We start from the raw sequence: 19,036 nt of genomic DNA on the forward strand, positions 1-19,036 counted from the left end.
TGGTATATGGACTTTCCAACAGCAACAGAGGCCACTTTCCTTCTCCCTCTTGAACCGTGTTGCCCCTCTTCGCTCATGGCTCGTGTACCCAGCTGTGTCTTGAACTTCCAAAATTAGAGGACTAAATCCTGTGGCATCCCAGAACTAGGATGTGAAGCACCACAGGTCCTCTGCCCAGTGGTTTTGTCCTTGGTTCTGCCCTCTGGGAATTTCAGGTGCACTAAAAATAACAGAAAAATGCAACACAAATGATAAAACCCCACACTCAGAAAACATACACACACACACACACACACACACACACGCATGCACGCACACACACTCCAGGGATCTGAAGCTGCAAAACTGGCCCCCATAGAAGCCCACCCCTCATGATGCTTCCTAGGTCTTGGGCCCTCCATCCTGGGCTGTGAAACCACCACAAATGACAGACAACAGTCATAACCCAGTATTGCCATTTAAAAAGGGGAAAAGAAAAAAAAGGAAAATGCCTGAAGTTGTTGCAGGCACATACGTGCGTGCACACACACACACACACACACACACACACACACACACATTACAGCGTTACTCCAAGGCTCCGATCTTCCCGGGGAGTGCAGATGGGGCTCGGGGCAGGGCGGCCTCTTGCTTAACTGGGTGTAAGGCAGCTGGAAGGTAAGACTGGGTTTTCTGAGCATCCACTGAAGTGTCCTCTCATCGAGGCAGACCCTGTCTCTCAGCATGTTGTGCTCTCCCCCTCCCCACCTCCGAAACTTTGTCCAAAAGTTTGGCAGCAAAGAGAAAACTCCCTTCTCGGTGTGTTTTCTCTTCCACTTCTTGTGCGTCACTGGTCGGCCAGGAAGGAAATCAGACGGGAAGAGCAGAAGAAAATGGTTCTGGAAATGGCCTCAAAGATCTGGTTACATTCTATGAACTAAGGGCGTCGTTTCTCTGATATGATCGGTGTTGGGGTATTGTCCCCTTCTGCCAGCCCAGCGGAGGGCACTTCCATGTCTACACCCGTGCCGCCCCAGACCACGGGCACCGTCCCTTCCCAGCCCACCACCCCATCCTCGTGAGTGACGGGAATCGGGACTGTCTCGAGTGGTGATGTCTTCAAGAAACCACGGAGCCAAAAGTTAAGAATTGATGGAAGAGCCACGTGATGGGAACGCTTTCCCCATCTCGGTGATGAGGCAACACAAAGTCCGACGAGATGCAGGTGCCTAAGCCAGCTCCACTCTGCCTCGGCACTGGCATCAACTTGATTGAGTTCTGTTGTATATATGTATATTATATATATATTTATATATATATATATATATATATATATATGTATGGGTTTGTTTTTTTTAGCACACTGTCCCATTCTCGGGTCTGGATTTGGGGCAGTTGGTCCTCGGGACAGGTTGGACAGAAGGGGCCAAGGTACAGAAGAATCCCGAGATTAGCGTGAGGCCCAGGCCCCCCCAAGCACAGAACATGGACCATCCGTAGCCATGGCTGATGTCGTCGGGGAGTCCATACAGGTAGCGTGGGTAGCGTGACAGCTCAAAGTTGATCCCGGCCACACAGGTGCACAGTGAAATGATGCAGAAAGTTCCTGGAGGAGAAGGGAAGAAACAGGGGTGGGGTAACAGAGAAGGAAAGGGAAGAGGAGAGGGAGAGAAACAGAGAAGTGAGGTTTACTACATTTTCGATTTTCTTGAGTAGAAACAATGAGGAGATCCAGGTAAGAGTAACCTGCTAACGAGATCAATATTTGGAAGTATTCATGGAGAAGGGAATAGTATCAAGGCTTCCTCGTGCTTCAATAACGGCCCAGTCTTGGATAAACTCGGGGAGTCTCTCCTTTGGGGAAATACTAAAAATATATCACATGAAAGTTTGTGTAGGGTGCAGTGAAGCAGAAGAGTATTCGGCTCATTTTTTGAAAGCCTTTAAAATTCAGTCTTTCCTTGGAGACGCAGAAAACACCCCCCACTGCTACTTCTTTAAAGAGAGAAACATTTTTACTCTTTTCTTTTCCGTACACAATGTCTCATACGATATTAGGTTTTCCTTTAATCCATTTACCAACCAGCCATCCAAATCCTGGAAGCCTTTTCCCGTAAGACATTTCCAGCGTTTTCTGTGGAAAACCAAGCCTAGGAGATAACTCCTTCACGACGTGGCAGCAGAGTCGATAACTCTGGGAAACTCTGTACGTCACTTCTCACCCACTAAGATTCGTCATCCACAGTAACGTAAGTTAACTTGTCCAGCCTAGTCTTACGACGTATTTCACGAACTTATTCAATGGTGCTCCTTTAAAAAAAAACCATTGCTCAAATTAACCTCCAATGAGACGGCTGCTACAAGAGACACAATGTTATCAAATAGAACAGAATTGTAAGTCCACTTTTAGCCAATAGATATTTGATGTACCTAAAATGAGTTTAAGAGCTTTTCTCGATATTTGCTGTGTCTAATGTTTCCTCTGTCACTGCACGTAGGAGAGCAATGGCCTGAAGAAGTAAAGTTTGGAAAAGGCTGGGTGGGGTCGATAGTACTGCAGGGGTCCAGGCACTTCAGGGGCTGTGATCTATGTTTCCAAAGACCACTAATTCAGGAGCAGAGCAGAGGGTGGTCCAGAGGCAGGAGACCAGTTAGGAGCTGTAGTCAAGGGGAGAAGGAAGGAGGGGTCTGGCGAGGAGGGAGCAGGGCAGGGCTGAATGACTGTTAGTGAATGATGGCTGGTAGAGGCAATGGAAAGCAGTGAGTCAGGGGTGACCTAGGCACAGGTGCCGCATAAGTAAAGTTGTGTGGGTGGGAAGCATGGAGGTGTACATATGTGTGCATGTGTGTGTGCGCGCATGTGTGTGCGTGTACATGCTTGTGCATGTGCGTGCAGTGAAAGTCACCGTGTACAAACAGATATGGCACCATCATTACCTGGGAAAACAGTGGGGGGGTTACAAAGCACCCCGAGTCTCTCCTGCTGTGCCCTGGGGTTTAGACGGAATTCTAAGACGGCACCCAGGGTGGATTAGGTCTCATCCCAGACTTTCTTAATCGGAATCTTAGGGAGAGGATGGGAATCTTTCCTTTTTAAAAGTTCCTCAGATGATTTCTGTTGATTGGCCTGGTGAGACCCTGTGTTAGGGCAGAGTTTCTTTGTATAACCTTGAGGCACAGATTCAGGTGAGGGAAGAAGCGGGGGGGGGGCTACAGGGAAGGAGGCAGCCTGTGGGACCCTGGCCAAGGACAGTGTGATGGCTTGGCCATCACTGAACTGAAGAAAGCTTCGTATTGACACCAGTTTCAAAGACTCCAAACTCCAACAAACGAGAGCTGGCCTGCTCGTGCCTCAAGTACGCTTTCAATTTCTGGTTTAGAAACCTGAGTGTGCGATGACGTCATCTACTAAAATTTAGATTTAGGACAGGAAGAGGGAGAGAGAGAGCGCACACGTGTACATGCGTGTTGAGTTCAAATCTGAGCTGCCCTTGGGATGTTAAGGCACTTGGCACCGTGGGTCTGGAGGCTGGTAGTAATTTCTGAGCTAGAGATGGGGACTGAGGTCACCCAAGGGCTCTCTATAAACTGTATCCACATAGGATACTTTTAAAAATGGAGACATTTCTTCTCATCAAATTGTGCACAGTCTTCCTGGTTAAGTGCAGTGATTTGTTCCGGGAGAGAAGGTCGATCTCAAGGAAGTTTTGATCTTCCCAAGTTACCAGTAGCTGAAAAAGCTTGACAGACACTATTTTAAGGGTGTTCTGCAAACAGAGCAGACAGGACACAAAGATGTGGTTGATAAATCAAGACCTAATTACATAATTACCATATGGACTTAATTACCTACCAATTGGAAATGGCCCAGCTTGTTGGTAACATACATCTTGTTGTCATGTTAATAGGGTTAGTTGGGATATCTTCCTGCCTCCACTTCCTGTCAGTTGTTCTGTGACTCTGGAACCTTTAAAGATTTCTGTAGTTTGTTAGCTCCCGTCAATATTCCCGTAGATGGGAAAAAACTCTGAGGGCTCTCACTTAAGACGGCACGTTACGCAGGTCATCTGTACAACATGTCAGGAAAGCCCGTTGTGACAAAGAGAGAAGAGTTGAAGCAGCTTCTGTCAGCTACCATAGACACGGCTGTTTTCCGTTCGGAGCAAGGATTTATATTTTTATGTACTTCTGCACTTATAAATTCAAGTTTGGAAACGTGCATTAATAACTGGAAATACACACGGCAGGAGTACCGGAGTGTGGGGGGACGAGGGGCACAGGCGCGCAAGGACCCTACCTGACCCAGCTTTCTGTCTCAGGTGATGAGCCCAGCTCTCAGACCTGTGGACTGGTGACCAACCGGGAAGGGTGGGGCTCAGAACTCCCCCTACCACCACCAACTCTGAGGGGTTCTCTGGGGAACTAATAGAGATTCTAAATGTTTCTGCTAGAAAACAACCTCAATTAAAGGGCGGTAATAGATATTACAGCACGGGGGACTGCAGCCTCCTTCCGTTCACCCAAAAGTACAGTGGTCCTTTGGGCAAGTATGAGGCTCTCCTCTCCCCTCAAGGAACAGGCCGTGGCCTGGGTCATTTTATTTCTCGGGAGCACTTATCGATTGGTGAGTGAGGATCCAGAAAGGCAAACGTAATAATGCATGGTCACATCTTCTCAGTAATTCCCCGCCATGGCTTGGGATTTGAGCCTAACTCCAATCAGGCTCCAAGACTAATTGTAGTCACAGTTAGCAATTAAGTGAAAAGAACTACCCAAGCCCTTCCCTTTGGAGCAAGGCTCTGCTGTGTGGCCAGAACTGGCTGTAACACTGGCTAGGCGAGTAGGGACAGCAGCAGCGCGGCTGTCAGACCTAAGCGACGTCAGGTCTGGGGAGGCAGGTTAACTGCAATGGGGCAGGCGGAAGGGGACATTCCTGTGGCCGCAGGCTCCATGGTGTACCCAACGGCCAATCAGCAAATATTTGTTGAACTTCTGTGTTTGTGCCAAGCATTATGCTAGATGCTAGGGGGATAAAAAGGAGAATAAGATAGGATCACTGTTCTTAAGAATTTTTAATAAAGTCTAAAATAAAAAGATGAAAAAAAATCTTATAATCTCGCTGGGGATATGAGACAGATATAACTGAAAAGCTGAGGATGAAGTGAAAATAGCACCAGACTGGGGATTAAGAGACCTGAGTTTAGTATCAGCTCTGAATCTTTGGTCCCCTCATCTGTAAAATCAGGGCGCTGGAGCAGCTCCTATATCTGGCCATATTTAGGAAAAGAAGGGCTAATACCCAGAGGTAAATGGTAAGAGACAACTATGCTGGGCCAGGGAAGGTTTCCCAGAGGAAGCAGTGTCTTGAAAAATGAACAGGGTGTCCGCAGGCAATAAAGAGAAGGGGGTCCGCACCTGGCCTGGAGAGCATCCCTCCTTCAACCCCAGTGCCCCAGTGTCCTAGGTCTCTAAGCCTGAGTCGAGAAGGCATGTCCACATCCCACTCCCATCGTGCCTCTAACTTCCGAAATGCTCACCGCTGCCGTCCTGGTCAGGCTTCCATCATCTCCCACAGAACCTCTGGTAACAGATCATTGGTTCCCTGCCTTCTTCTTCCAGTGATATTTAAAAAAATTTAAATCCCACCTTCCTTACCCTGCCTGTATGGGCTTACCTGAGTGGACGCTTCCTACCGATCTGACCTCATTTCTCACCTTGACCCCCATATTCCCTGTACTCTAGCTAAGAAGAATGGCCTTCTTCTTGAGATCTTCTGGGATCTCAATTCAAATGCCATCCTCTCAGAGAGATCCTTCCTGACCCTCTCCTAAAGCAGTCCCTCCTCCAGTGGTTTTCAAACCCTGTTCGATGGAGGTGCCTCAGGAGCTGCCACTGGGAAAGGAAGAGGGAGTAAAAGAAACTCCCAGCCCTCTCTCCTCTCTTTGGCCAGAAGAGCCCTGCTTTGATCTGTTTCCACGTGAAATTTCACTTGATCTAAACATTTTTGAAAAGCACCAGCCTTGTCCATTCAAGGGGACCATAAGGCATGTCATTACAGGAACTGTAAAGCTTTGGACAGCAAAGTGCAATGGCTCTTCTGTTAGTTTCAAGTCCATGCCTTTGGCCGAAATAGCTAATCAATCTCAACCCTTATTCCTGCTGGCCTCAGACTCCGACTCAGCCCAGCCCTCCCCAGCAGCCAGCCGCAACTAGTCAGTTGCAGCGGGTTGCAAGGAGAAATGACACCTAGTTACCCTTTCCGTGCCAGGACTCTCACACATTGGAACTCAGAGCTCAGGAAGTCCAGTTAGATGAGACCACACCACCCCATGTGCCCGCAGCCCGAGAGCCAGTGCTAACAAGACCCACTGGCACAGAGGGAACAGTGTCCTCCAGACCCCTCTGGTGTCCCCATTTGCAAACTCCACCTGTGAGCAGGAAGGCATGGCCAAGGAGTGTAACGCACTCTGCAAACATAAATGCTTCCTTTTGATTCAAACACAGCACCTGCTTCCTTGGATGACCAACCCCACCTGGAACTCTTTCAGGAATCAAACCCATGATGTCACCTGGCAACCCATGGGCCAGCCCCAGTCACCGGTGTCTGAGTGTCCCGTCAGCGCCTAGCTGGAAAGGGCGAGGGCTGCGTGGGGTTCTGGGATCACTGGCCGCCCCCCACCCCTCCACTCCAGGCACCGCTGAGGCTTGAGTGAGGGCGAGACCGAGAGAAGGGTTTCCATGCCCAGCTGGCCAACTTCTTGTCCCAGCGCCAAATACAGCCCCCTCACCAAGCTCCTCGCATTGCTGCCGTTTCTAATTAACGTTTCTCTGGTTACCGATATTAGATTCTAGTTTTCTCCCCACTTTTAGTTTCTGGGCTGTCTGACAACTTCCTCCTGCTTGGCTATCTCTTCCCTGAGTTTCCAAGCTGCCCCTTGATCCAGGCTTGGTCCCCCTCCCTAGATGTCCCTGTCTGTCTCCTCCTTTGTCTTTTCAGACTTGGGGCTTGTCAGTCTTCCTCTGAAACCACATTCCATACTCCTTCTGGCCACTTCACCCTCTCCTCTGATTTGAACTACCACCAGAACATGAGTGCCTCATAGGGATTATGTGATAGTACGTGCTATCACATATTATGTAATTCTGCGTCCCAATCCCCAGGGACACGGTATGTTTGAGGTACTCCCTGGCTACACACAGGATTTCCACTGCTTCCCCCATAATCCCCAATTCCCTTCAGTTTCTGACTTTTTTTCCTTTCAAAGTCTTCCTTCCCTAGAAGGGTGATCAACCATCCCAGTTTGCCTGGGAGTTGGTGAGGGTAGAGGGTGTGTCCCTGGTAAGTGTGACTTTTGGTCCTAAAACTAGAAAGATGTGGGCTAAGGAGTATACATTGGTCACCCTTCCTACACGTTCCCTCCTGCCCTGCACTCTGGGGCCAATCGGTGATACTGCAGTGACTACAGAAATGAATCCTCGCTTGTAAGTTACAGAAAACCTAAAGCCTTAACCCAGTGGAAGCACAGAAACTTGGATCCCCGGGTCTGTTGCCACGTTAAGAAATGCCTGGCCAGGAGAGCACTGCTTTGGGTCAGTTAATTCTTCTGCAACCTTGAAGTGTCACCAGGGAGCACTTAATCTGCAACCCCAAATGGTTCTATCCCAGTACCACCTGGTAGGTTGATTACCAAGATATTTTTAAGCTGATATTCAGAGTTTGGGCATTAACCTCTGCTCAGCCCACTTCCGAGCAGTGACTGCAGGTACGTAAGGCGGGCGAGATGGGGCCTCCTGCGTGGCTGCTGCTTTAGCATCCACAGGAGGGGAGGGGAGAACACGTCTCCACTTCTTTCAGGGACTGTTGGAGAAGCCACGCAGTAACACCGCAGCCACGGACCCTGTGGAGAAACAGCATCAAAATTGTGGTCTCAGGTCAGGCAGCGAAGGGCTCTTACTAATTCAAGAAGCCATTGCCTAGGAAACCGAGGGCCTCAAGAAGGTTCTCACAGGGATCCAGGGCGGTCACATATTGTGTGCAGAGGCATTTTGCCAAATAGCTATTCCTTCTGTGACCAAGTTGTACCCAAAACTTCACTGGAGTATATTTTCTGCAGCTTTCCAGGGCCAGAAATCCATCTGTGTGACATTTTCTGCTCTTGGGAATAAGGAGTGCCGCCTGCTTATCCCTGACCCTCACGTGGTGCCTTGTTGCTATGGTGGCCAGAGGGCCTCTGTCCTGACCCCAGCCCCACAGGTCGCTGCAAAGCTGTCTCTGCAGAAGTGCCCTCGTGGACGTGTGTGTCAGGGAGGTCAGGAAGCAGCTCAATCCTCTAAGACTCTCTCCCTTGCGCCCCCTCTGACCTTTAAGACCGTAAAGAAGCAAATCGGCAAGCAGAAAAAGGATCCCTCCTCCTTTAACAGTGGTATGCATCCCAGGAGGCTGATGTATACAAACCCTTCCTTTGCTTAGATTAAATGCTTCGGCAGCATCTAGCTCCTGATAGCACTTTATAGCTTTGCTCAGACCTGCATGGAATATAAATTACTGTTGAATTATACACCATTGCATCAGCGGCAGCCGGCAGGCAGGTCACACGGGGCTTTACAGCCAAGGTGCCTTAGGGGTTCACTGGGATGAGGCAGGGGGGTTGGTGACAGGCTCTGGGGGAGAACACACTGCAGGGCATGGGGCCCTGAGCTAAGACAAAACCATCCATCATTCTGCAAACTCTGCAGATGCTCTAGGCAGTCATTGCATAAACGCCACCTCACCCCCAAGGCAAGCGGCTTTTGTATCCCCGAGTCTGTCTGCACACTGCAAGGCTGGTCTACGTCCGGGCATGATTATGCCACAGTAATGCCACATCCTCAACTCAAGTGACGAAAGGGACTGGCTGGTTCAAATAGGTTGGCATTGACTCTAAAGAAAAAACCTCTGCGTTCCTATCATAGAACATGGAGTCTCATCCCTTGGTTTTCCATATCTCCTCACAAAATTCCTATATTGAAGCCCTAATCCCCAATATTTCAGAAAGTGACTGTATTTGGAGATAGGGCTGTTAGAGAGCTAATTAAGTGAAAATGAGGCTCTTAGGGTGGGCCCTAATCCAATGTGACTGGTGTCTTTGTAAGAAGAGGAGATTAGGACATACAAAGAGATATGAGACAGCTGCATGCACAGAGGAAAGACCACATGAAAAGGCAGCCAGAGGGAGGCCATCTGCAAGGCTGCGAGAGAGGCCTCAGAGGAAGCAACCCTGTGACACCTTCATCCTGGACTTCCAGAACTGTGAGAAAATGAATTTCTCTTGTTTAAGCCACCCAGTGTGTCGTATTTTGTTTTGGCAGCCATTGCAATCTGATACAACAGGTGAATATATAATAACTGGCTTATTAACAGAACGTTACAATACATGATAAAATAAGGCTCTGTTTCCAGACTTTATGGCTACCGGTAACTAAAACAGGCATCTAAACACAGCCGTACACAACAGTAGCTGCCGGGCATCGTGTGGATTTTTCTCCGTCTCATCAACGCATCTACGCTCACTCCCCCTCAATCCCCAACACGATACTTATTCTTCTGGGTGTATGTTAGCTTTGATCACAAGATCACTGGCCCTGGTGACCTCTACACCCAAGACTGAGCCTTTTCAAACTCGGGGAAACACCTAAAGGGCTGAGCCAATGGAAGAGAGCATCAGTGGGTTCAAATGTTGTGATGGGAATTTACTAAGGTCAAAGCGCCACTGTCCAGTCTCCTTGACCGGACTCTGCCATTTCCATCCTTTACCCAGTCTGCACAGGGTCCCTGCAGCTACCCTGGCAGGTAACCTTTATGGCCCAGTCCAAGCCCCGAATGGCCCAAGAAGTCTTCTCTGAGTATGCCCAGCACCAGATAATCCACATGTTTTTTCAGAAGCCCTAAAACTTTTCTGGTCTGGAACAGGCAATCTCACAATTAGCTATAGGAAACTTCTCTTGTTCTCTGTTTTAGTCTGTGTTCAGCTAGACTGTAACTTTCTCCAGAATTGGTTACGGTAGTGGTGTCTCCTTTCATATTAGATACAGCACTGCCCAGTGAATCCATATCACTGGAGGAAGTGGATTTCTGGGCTATGGAGCTTTTAAATGAAAATATGGGCTTTGAAACCCAGAAGGGAATGAAGGCAATATCACGGCTGGCCCTCCCACCCTCCTTTCTCCTAAATCGTTTTGCGGTTGCTGAGGTGTTTTTGCGTGCATGTGTGTGCATGTGCGTGTGTGCGTTCACGTGTGTGTGCACACAGGTACATGCCTACCTACCTTGCGTTTCAATGGGTGCCCTGGATTTCAGGAAGCATTTTTATTTTTAGGGAAATTCAGCATCAGAATAATACCCTCTCCGCAGGATTATTTTGAAGAGCGATAATAATAAATGTGAAAAGGCTGAGAGAAGTTAAGATTGCTTTCTATATGTAAGGTATGATATTAGAAATGGAAAGCTTTAAGCGAGGGTGAAGAAAAATTGTTCCGGAGGACAAGAAAAATTGTGCTTGTTGCTTTTCACCTCCATCACCTGCTCCATTCTCTCCCGGCCCCGTCGCAGGGCAAGTGCCAAACCAGGAAGCACTTGCTCTCAGCAGAGACCAGAGACAGTGCTCACTCAGGACGCTTCGTTCTGTGGGCTTTGTTGGCACTCCAACCATGGAATTTGGAAGATCTCAGAATACACTTCTGAGACCCTCCTTAGTAAGGGAACCTATCTTTGGACTCAGGTTGCAGCATCCAGTGGGGGTTAGTTACATCATGACATTGCTGGGTTTGCAAAGAAGCCTGTGGCTCAACTGGGATGGGTAAAAGGAAGCAGCTCTAAGAGAAGGGTTGGGAATAGCTAGGTGACATGAGTTGGGGACCTTTTATAAGTGCTGTAGAGGCTCTGACCGTGATTCCCCTGGAATGTAGAGGAAGCATTTACAGCTATCCCATTTATTAAATTATTATAAAATTCATTTATTAAACACCTATTGCCTAGTGGACTGTGAGAGCTATTTTTTTGTTTTGTTTTGTTTAACATCTTTATTGGGGTATAATTGCTTTACAATGGTGTGTTAGTTTCTGTTTTATAATGTTTTGTTTTGTTTTTAGTCTACACAATACACTTTCCCTTCTTTCTTCTTTTGTTAAAGCACCACCACCATTCTTTCTCCCGGGAAAGCCATTCTGTGACCACAAGGATTAATTCAGGCAGAGGCAGCTGACTCAAGCCAAGCCTCAGTTTCTGTCTCTTCTGTACCTCTTGAGGTTGCTGTGAGATTACATACATTTACGTAAATCATCTATGTATATGCATTAATATATATATATATACACACATCATATAAATTATATAATTCACATCATAATCCCAAATTAAATAATTTGCTGAACGTCCCAAAGTATAAGGAACAGAGCAAATATCTGATTTCGCTGTAAAGCCTCAAACTATATGATTGTGGAAACACGTGAGAACTACGCATCACACTTGCTTCCACTGGCCCCATTCAAAAACAATATACCCCAGGGGAAGCAACCACTGGCCCACTCCACTCTTGCCCACCTGGTCTTGGATATTTCAGGGAATGAAAAGGTGGGAACATCTGAGCCTGGTGGTCTGTGGTGAGCTAAGACCTTTCCAAATAGGGCAGGAAAGAGAGTTCTAGAAAGGAAATGAATCAAGAGTGCAGCGTCACACTTCTCTCAAGGCGAACTTTTGCAGTTTTCTATCCATCTGGGCCTTGGCTCAGAGCTGAGAGTTAGTGGATCCAACTGGCTTCTTAACTAGACCGAGTGTGGCATCTACAGCCGTGTAGAAAGGAACGTTCTCAAGCTGTGAAGAGTGAGCTTCCAAGTGTAAGGCCACTTAGAGCATGCCATATTCCTGCCCCGGCTTCTCTTTTCTCTCCTTCTCTTTCTAGGCCAGCACTTTCCGGTGGACAAGGGTCCATGGAGCAAACTTTGAGAACCTTTAGGGCAGAGGGCAATCTTGCCCTGGGTTTCTTGCTAGGGACAATGCTCGAAGTCATACAAAGCCTCCTGCAGACCATCTCAGATACCACAGCTCTCTGGTTGGTCTAACGTTCATCTTCCTGAGTAGATAGAAGGATTCTGCAGAGAAAGCCACATCACCAATGCCACCCCCACCCCCCAAAGCCAGCATGAAGCCCAATACAAGTAAATCTATCATTATGTTTGAATTCCTGTCTTGGTCATCATAAGGCTCTCCTGGCCCGCCCAGAGGTCCACCAAGTCAGCCTGCAACAGCTTCCTGGGAGGAGAGCTGCTACCAATGGGGATGTGGCTTAGTGGAGAGACAACTCCACCAAGAATCAGAAAATCCAGGTTCTGGTCCCATTCTTTCCCATTAAACGGATAAACCACCTCATCTCTCTTGGCTATGATCAACCATGAAATACAGGGGGTAGGACCAGATCTCTAAGATCCTTCCAATCAAATGATCCTGTGACTCTAGGTATTGGGACAAAAAGGTACCGTTCTCTCTGAATTGCTCTAGGACTTGCTGTCAGTTATTTCGTCAGACGTGAGCTGCCTGGAGAGAAGATACTGCTTCTCACCTCCAGACACGCACAGAAGGGCTGGTGAATGAGACCATTAGATGTCATTATTTGCCATCAGTGTGCCTATGAGGCTCAGCTCAAAACTGCCCTGATTTGAAACATGGAAGGAATGGGACCCAGCTGTTTAAGTGTCTGGAAGAACTTGGCTCCTGTAAGAAATCTCTCTGGCCTGTGCCCTATGTGATCCAAGCCAATGCCATGTTCATTAGCAGAGGAAGACGCTTGGGGTGGTAGCCAGAAGATCAGGAGAGTCTACCACCTGGTTTGGTTTATGTTTCCATATGCCTGGCACATTCGTCAGCTTGGCCTGGCCTTTCTTTGAGATGAGAACCTGGACCCAAGTGATTCTGGCGTGCTGTCACCTCACCACTGGGTCACTGGACACATATATAGCTTTAGATGGATCAAGCGCTTATATATACTATTTTTAATAGGATAGGCATTGTCCCAAATGCTTTACAAATAAAATGGTAGTTCTTTGAATCCTCAAAGCAACCTTATGAGATTTAGATGGGGAAAGACACAGAGAGGTTAAGTAAATTGCCCAAGATCACCAGCTGCTCTGTACTGGAGCCAGGATTCAAATCCATGTTTTTGCCACTTGTTTTCTCTCATTCCAGCTATTTCACGTGCAGTGTATTGTCTCTAGAGCTGGACTGTAAGCAATGTAAGCAGAGAAGCTCTTTTCCCCAATAGGGCCCTATACCCAGTGGTGTTTAAGTAAGATTTACCGGGCTTCCCTGGTAGCACAGTGGTTGAGAGTCCGCCTGCCGATGCAGGGGGCGCGGGTTCGTGCCCCGGTCTGGGAGGATCCCGCATGCCGCGGAGCGGCTGGGCCCGTGAGCCATGGCTGCTGATCCTGCGCATCCGGAGCCTGTGCTCCGCAACGGGAGAGGCCACAACGGTGAGAGGCCCGCGTACCGCAAAAAAAAGATATTTATCCACTAGATGGTGAGATTGGGAGAAGAGGCCCTATTGTTATCAAACGTGGCCCTCAGGAGGTTCTGGGTGCCCCTCAGACTCAAGGCTCAGTTAATAAAATCTCGTTGCTGAATTCTCCAGAGAACTAGGAAACCCTATCATAACCGTACGTAACTTCACTCCTATTTGTGTTGGGTAAAAGGGTGGCTTCCTGTAGAGGGACACGAGTTTCCTATGAGGAGCAGGATGGTGTGGCTGAGGAAGGACAGGAGTCAAGAACAGAGCATTAACTCTCTTACAGTAAGGCAGTTAGTAGCTTCCCAGGAGGCCAGACACCAACCCCAGTGGGCAGAGTAAGCTGGTGGTCAGAAGACCCAAAGGAGCTCGGTACGGACCGCAGCCCATCAGAGGGCTCCTCCCCACAGTGCTCCTTGCTCGTCAGTGGGCCTCCACCTAACAACCCTTTTAGCTCCACTTTTGTCTGGGAGATTTAGGGAATGATCACTATTCACCGCTCTTCATTTTCTGAATTCAAACTCTGATGAGAAGAGAGTCCCAGAAAGGAGGTAGACAGGATGGGAAATACCAGCTTTCTTACTGTTGAGGCAAGTGTGGCAACTGTGGCTTGGCCCCTGGCCACAATCAAGCTGAGTAACGCTTCCCCCGCAAGGCTGACATTTTAGGATGGTTTCCCCAAGGGAATGTTTGGGCCTGCAGGGCAGATACACTCACCCAGAAGTGACTCACACTGGTGGGCCAGAAGAAGAAAGGGAAATAGGCCTCCAACCTGGCCTCCTGATGCTGGCCTGAGCCTTGACCCTGGGAATACTGGCCACCCGGAGGAGCAAAGCATGGGCAGAAGACCCAGATGTTGCTGGGCTCCCCAGGCTTGGCCTCCTCTGGCAACCTCACCAACCGGAGAAGTAAGTCACCTCTTCTCCTTTAGAAGCAGGGCCTTAGGGCTTCCCTGGTGGCGCAGTGGTTAAGAATCCGCATGCCAATGCAGGCGACACGGGTTCGAGCCCTGGTCTGGGAAGATCCCACATGCCATGGAGCAACTAAGCCTGTGCACCACAGCTGCTAGAGCCTGTGCCCTAGAGCCGCGAGTCACAACAGCTGAGCCTGCATGCCACAACTACTGAGGCCCATGCGCCTAGAGCCTGTGCTCTGAAACGAGAGGCCACCCCAATGAGAAGCCTGTGCACCGCAACAAAGGGTAGCCCCCGCCCACTGCAACTAGAGAAAGCCTGTGCACAGCAACGAAGACCCAACCTAGCCAAAAATAAATAAATAAAATAAATTAAAAAAAAAAGAAGTAGGGCCTTAAAAGGTAGACTTGGTACCCTTCTAAAGAGAGGAGAGAAGTTTCCTACTTTATGGGCCCAGATGGGAATGCTGAGATAAAGAGAAAATGCCATCCAATTTCCCTTGGCCGTACTAACTCAGGGACCCTAAAGAGCTGTGACCCAGAGGCTTCCTGGAAATGTGATTTCAGTAGAACTTGTCTGAAAATGTTGAGAGCTGAATCGGAAGGGATATTTTAATTAATTATCATTTAAAATAAACTGTAGCCTGGGAGTGTGGTGGAATGTTTAAGGGATTCCTAGGTTTTGTTACAGGGGCAGTAGGAAGGACACAGCTATTGGCATTTCTTCCTCCCCAGGGCCAAAATTATGGGGTCAAATATCAAACTAAATTTACATTTAACTTGACACAAAGCTGCTTAAGCTTTTTTTTTTTTTTTTTAAAGTGAAAGGGGAGAGGGCAGACGGTAGAAACAGGAAGAACTACAATCCTGCAGCCTGTGGAACAAAAACCACATTCACAGAAAGACAGACAAGATGAAAAGGCAGAGGGCTATGTACCAGATGAAGGAAGAAGATAAAACCCCAGAAAAACAACTAAATGAAGTGGAGATAGGCAACCTTCCAGAAAAAGAATTCAGAATAATGATAGTGAAGATGATCCAGGACCTCAGATAAACAATGGAGGCAAAGATGGAGAAACTGCAAGAAATGTTTAACAAACACCTAGAAGAATTAAAGAACAAACAAACAGAGATGAACAATACAATAACTGAAATGAAAACTACACTACAAGGAATCAATAGAAGAATAACTGAGGTAGAAGAATGGTAAGTGACCTGGAAGACAGAATGCTGGAATTCACTGCTGCGGAACAGAATAAAGAAAAAAGAATGAAAAGAAATGAAGAGAGCATAAGAGACCTCTGGGACAACATTAAACGTAACAACATTCGCATTATAGGGGTGCCAGAAGGAGAGGAGAGAGAGAAAGGACCAGAGAAAACATTTAAAGAGATTATAGTCGAAAACGTCCCTAACATGGGGAAGGAAATAGCCACCCAAGTCCAGGAAGCACAGCGAGTCCCATACAGGATAAACCTAAGGAGAAACACACTGAGCCACATAATAATCAAATTGGCAAAAATTAAAGACAAAGAAAAATTATTGAAAGCAGCAAGGGAAAAATGACAAATAACATACAAGGGAACTCCCATAAGGTTAACAGCTGATTTCTCAGCAGAAACTCCACAAGCCAGAAGGGAGTGGTATGAGATACTTAAAGTGATGAAAGGGAAGTACCTACAACCAAGATTACTCTACCCGGCAAGGATCTCATTCAGATTCGATGGAAAATCAAAAGATTTACAGACAAGCAAAAGCTAAGAGAATTCAGCACCACCAAACCAGCTCTACAACAAATGCGAAAGGAACTTCTCTAAGTGGGAAACACAACAGAAGAAAAGGACCTACAAAAACAAACCCAAAACAATTAAGAAAATGGTCACAGGAACATAAATATCGACAATTACCTTAAACGTGAATGGATTAAATGCTCCAACCAAAAGACACAGGCTTGCTGAATGGATTCAAAAACAAGAACCATATATACGCTGTCTACAAGAGACCCACTTCAGACCTAGGGACACATACAGACTGAAAGTGAGGGGATGGAAAAAGATATTCCATTGAAATGGAAATCAAAAGAAAGCTGGAGTAGCAATACTCCTATCAGATAAAATAGACTTTAAAATAAAGAACGTTAAAAGAGACAAGGAAGGACACTACATAATGATCAAGGGATCAATCCAAAAAGAAGATATAACAATTATAAATATATATGCACCCAACACAGGAGCACCTCAATACATAAGGCAACTGCTAACAGCTATAAAAGAGGAAATCAACAGTAACACAAAAATAGTGGGGGACTTTAACACCTCACTTACACTGATGGACAGATCATCCAAAATGAAAAAAAAATAAGGAAACAGAAGCTTTAAATGACACAATAGACCAGATAGATTTAATTGATATTTATAGGACACTCCATCGAAAAACAGCAGATTACACTTTCTTCTCAAGTGTGCATGGAACATTCTCCAGGATAGATCACATCTTGGGCCACAAATCAAGCCTCAGTAAATTTAAGAAAACTGAAATCATATCAAGTATCTTTTTCTGACCACAACGCTATGAGATTAGAAATGAGTTACAGGTTAAAAAACGTAAAAAACACAAACACATGGAGGCTAAACAATACGATACTAAATAACCAAGAGATCACTGAAGAAATCAAAGAGGAAATCAAAAAATACCTAGAGACAAATGACAATGAAACCACAACAATCCAAAACCTATAGGATGCAGCAAAAGCAGTTCTAAGAGGGAAGTTTATAGCTATACAAGTCTACCCCAAGAAACAAGAAAAATCTCAAATGAACAATCTAAACTTACACTTAAAGGAACTAGAGAAAGAAGAACAAACAAAACCCAAAGTTAGCAGAAGGGAAGAAATCATGAAGATCAGAGCAGAAATAAATGAAATAGAAACAAAGAAAACAATAGCAAAGATCAATAAAACTAAAAGCTGGTTCTTTGAGAAGATAAACAAAACTGATAAACCATTAGCCAGACTCATCAAGAAAAAGAGGGAGAGGACTCAAATCAATAAAATTAGAAATGAAAAAGGAGAGGTTACAACAGACACCACAGAAATACAAAGCATCCTAAGAGACTACGACAAGCAACTCTATGCCAAAAAAATGCAAAACCTGGAAGAAATGGACAAATTCATAGAAAGGTAGAACCTTCCAAGACTGAACCAGGAAGAAATAGAAAATATGAACAGACCAATCACAAGTAATGAAATTGAAACTGTGATTAAAAATCTTCCAACAAACAAAAGTCCAGGGCCAGATGGCTTCACAGGTAAATTCTGTCAAACATTTAGAGAAGAGCTAACACCCATCCTTCTCAAACTCTTCCAAAAAATCGCAGAGGAAGGAACACTCCCAAACTCATTCTGTGAGGCCACCATCACCCTGATACCAAAACCAGACAAAGATACTCCCAAAAAAGAAAATTACAGACCAATATCACTGACTAATATAGATGCAAAAATCCTCAACAAAATACTAGCAAACAGAATCCAACAACACATTAAAAGGATCATACACCATGATCAAGTGGGATTTATCATAGGGATGCAAGGATTCTTCAATATACGCCTCAATCAATGTGATATACCATATTAACAAATTGAAGGATGAAAACCATATGATCATCTCAATAGATGTAGAAAAAGCTTTTGACAAAATCCAACACCCGTTTATGATAAAAACTCTCCAAAAAGTGGGCATAGAGGGAAACTACCTCAACATAATAAAGGCCATATACGACAAACCCACAGCAAACATCATCCTCAATGGTGAAAAACTGAAAGCATTTCCTCTAAGATCAGGAACAAGACAAGGATGTCCACTCTCACCACTATTATTCAACATACTTTTGGAAGTCCTAGCCATGACAATCAGAGAAGAAAAAGAAATAAAAGGAATATAAATTGGAAAAGAAGAAGTAAAACTGCCACTGTTTGCTGATGACATGATACTATACATAGAGAATCCTAAAAATGCCACCAGAAGACTACTAGAGCTAATCAATGAATTTGGTAAAGTTGCAGGATACAAAATTAATGCACGGAAATCTCTTGCATTCCTATACACTAATGATGACAAATCTGAAAGAGAAATTAAGGAAACACTCCCATTTACCACTGCAACAAAAAGAATAAAATACCTAGGAATAAACCTACCTAGGGAGACAAAAACCTGTATGCAGAAAACTGTAAGACAGTGATGAAAGAAATTAAAGATGATACCAACAGATGGAGAGATATACCATGTTTTTGGATTGGAAGAATCAATATTGTGAAAATGACTATACTACTCAAAGCAATCCACAGATTCAATGCAATCCCTATCAAATTACCAGTGGCATTTTTTTACAGAACTAGAATAAAAAAATCTTTAAATTTGTATGGAGACACAAAAGACCCCGAATAGCCAAAGCAGTCTTGAGGGAAAAAAATGGAGCTGGAGGAATCAGACTCCCTGACTTCAGACTATACTACAAAGCTACAGTAATCAAGACAATATGGTACTGGCACAAAAACAGAAACACAGATCAATGGAACAAGATAGAAATCTCAGAGATAAACCCACACACCTATGGT

The 19,036-nt window shown here is 45.9% G+C and overlaps 1 protein-coding gene across 1 annotated transcript in view; it reads right to left on the bottom strand.

Annotated features, from left to right (window-relative positions):
- Window positions 1-1,334: 1,334 nt before the first annotated feature.
- Window positions 1,335-19,036, bottom strand: part of LOC111177630 (transmembrane protein 178B) — a 37,217-nt gene continuing 19,515 nt past the window's right edge. The window contains exon 3 of the mRNA XM_089917969.1: window positions 1,335-1,585. Within this exon, the coding sequence (XP_089774095.1) occupies window positions 1,335-1,585 (251 nt within the window). The remainder of the gene's footprint in view (window positions 1,586-19,036) is intronic.

Source organism: Delphinapterus leucas, chromosome 9 (assembly GCF_059928025.1).
Source record: "Delphinapterus leucas isolate spDelLeu-1000000601 "Yukka" chromosome 9, BTC_Dleu_Yukka2, whole genome shotgun sequence".
NCBI classification, from domain to species: domain Eukaryota; kingdom Metazoa; phylum Chordata; class Mammalia; order Artiodactyla; family Monodontidae; genus Delphinapterus; species Delphinapterus leucas.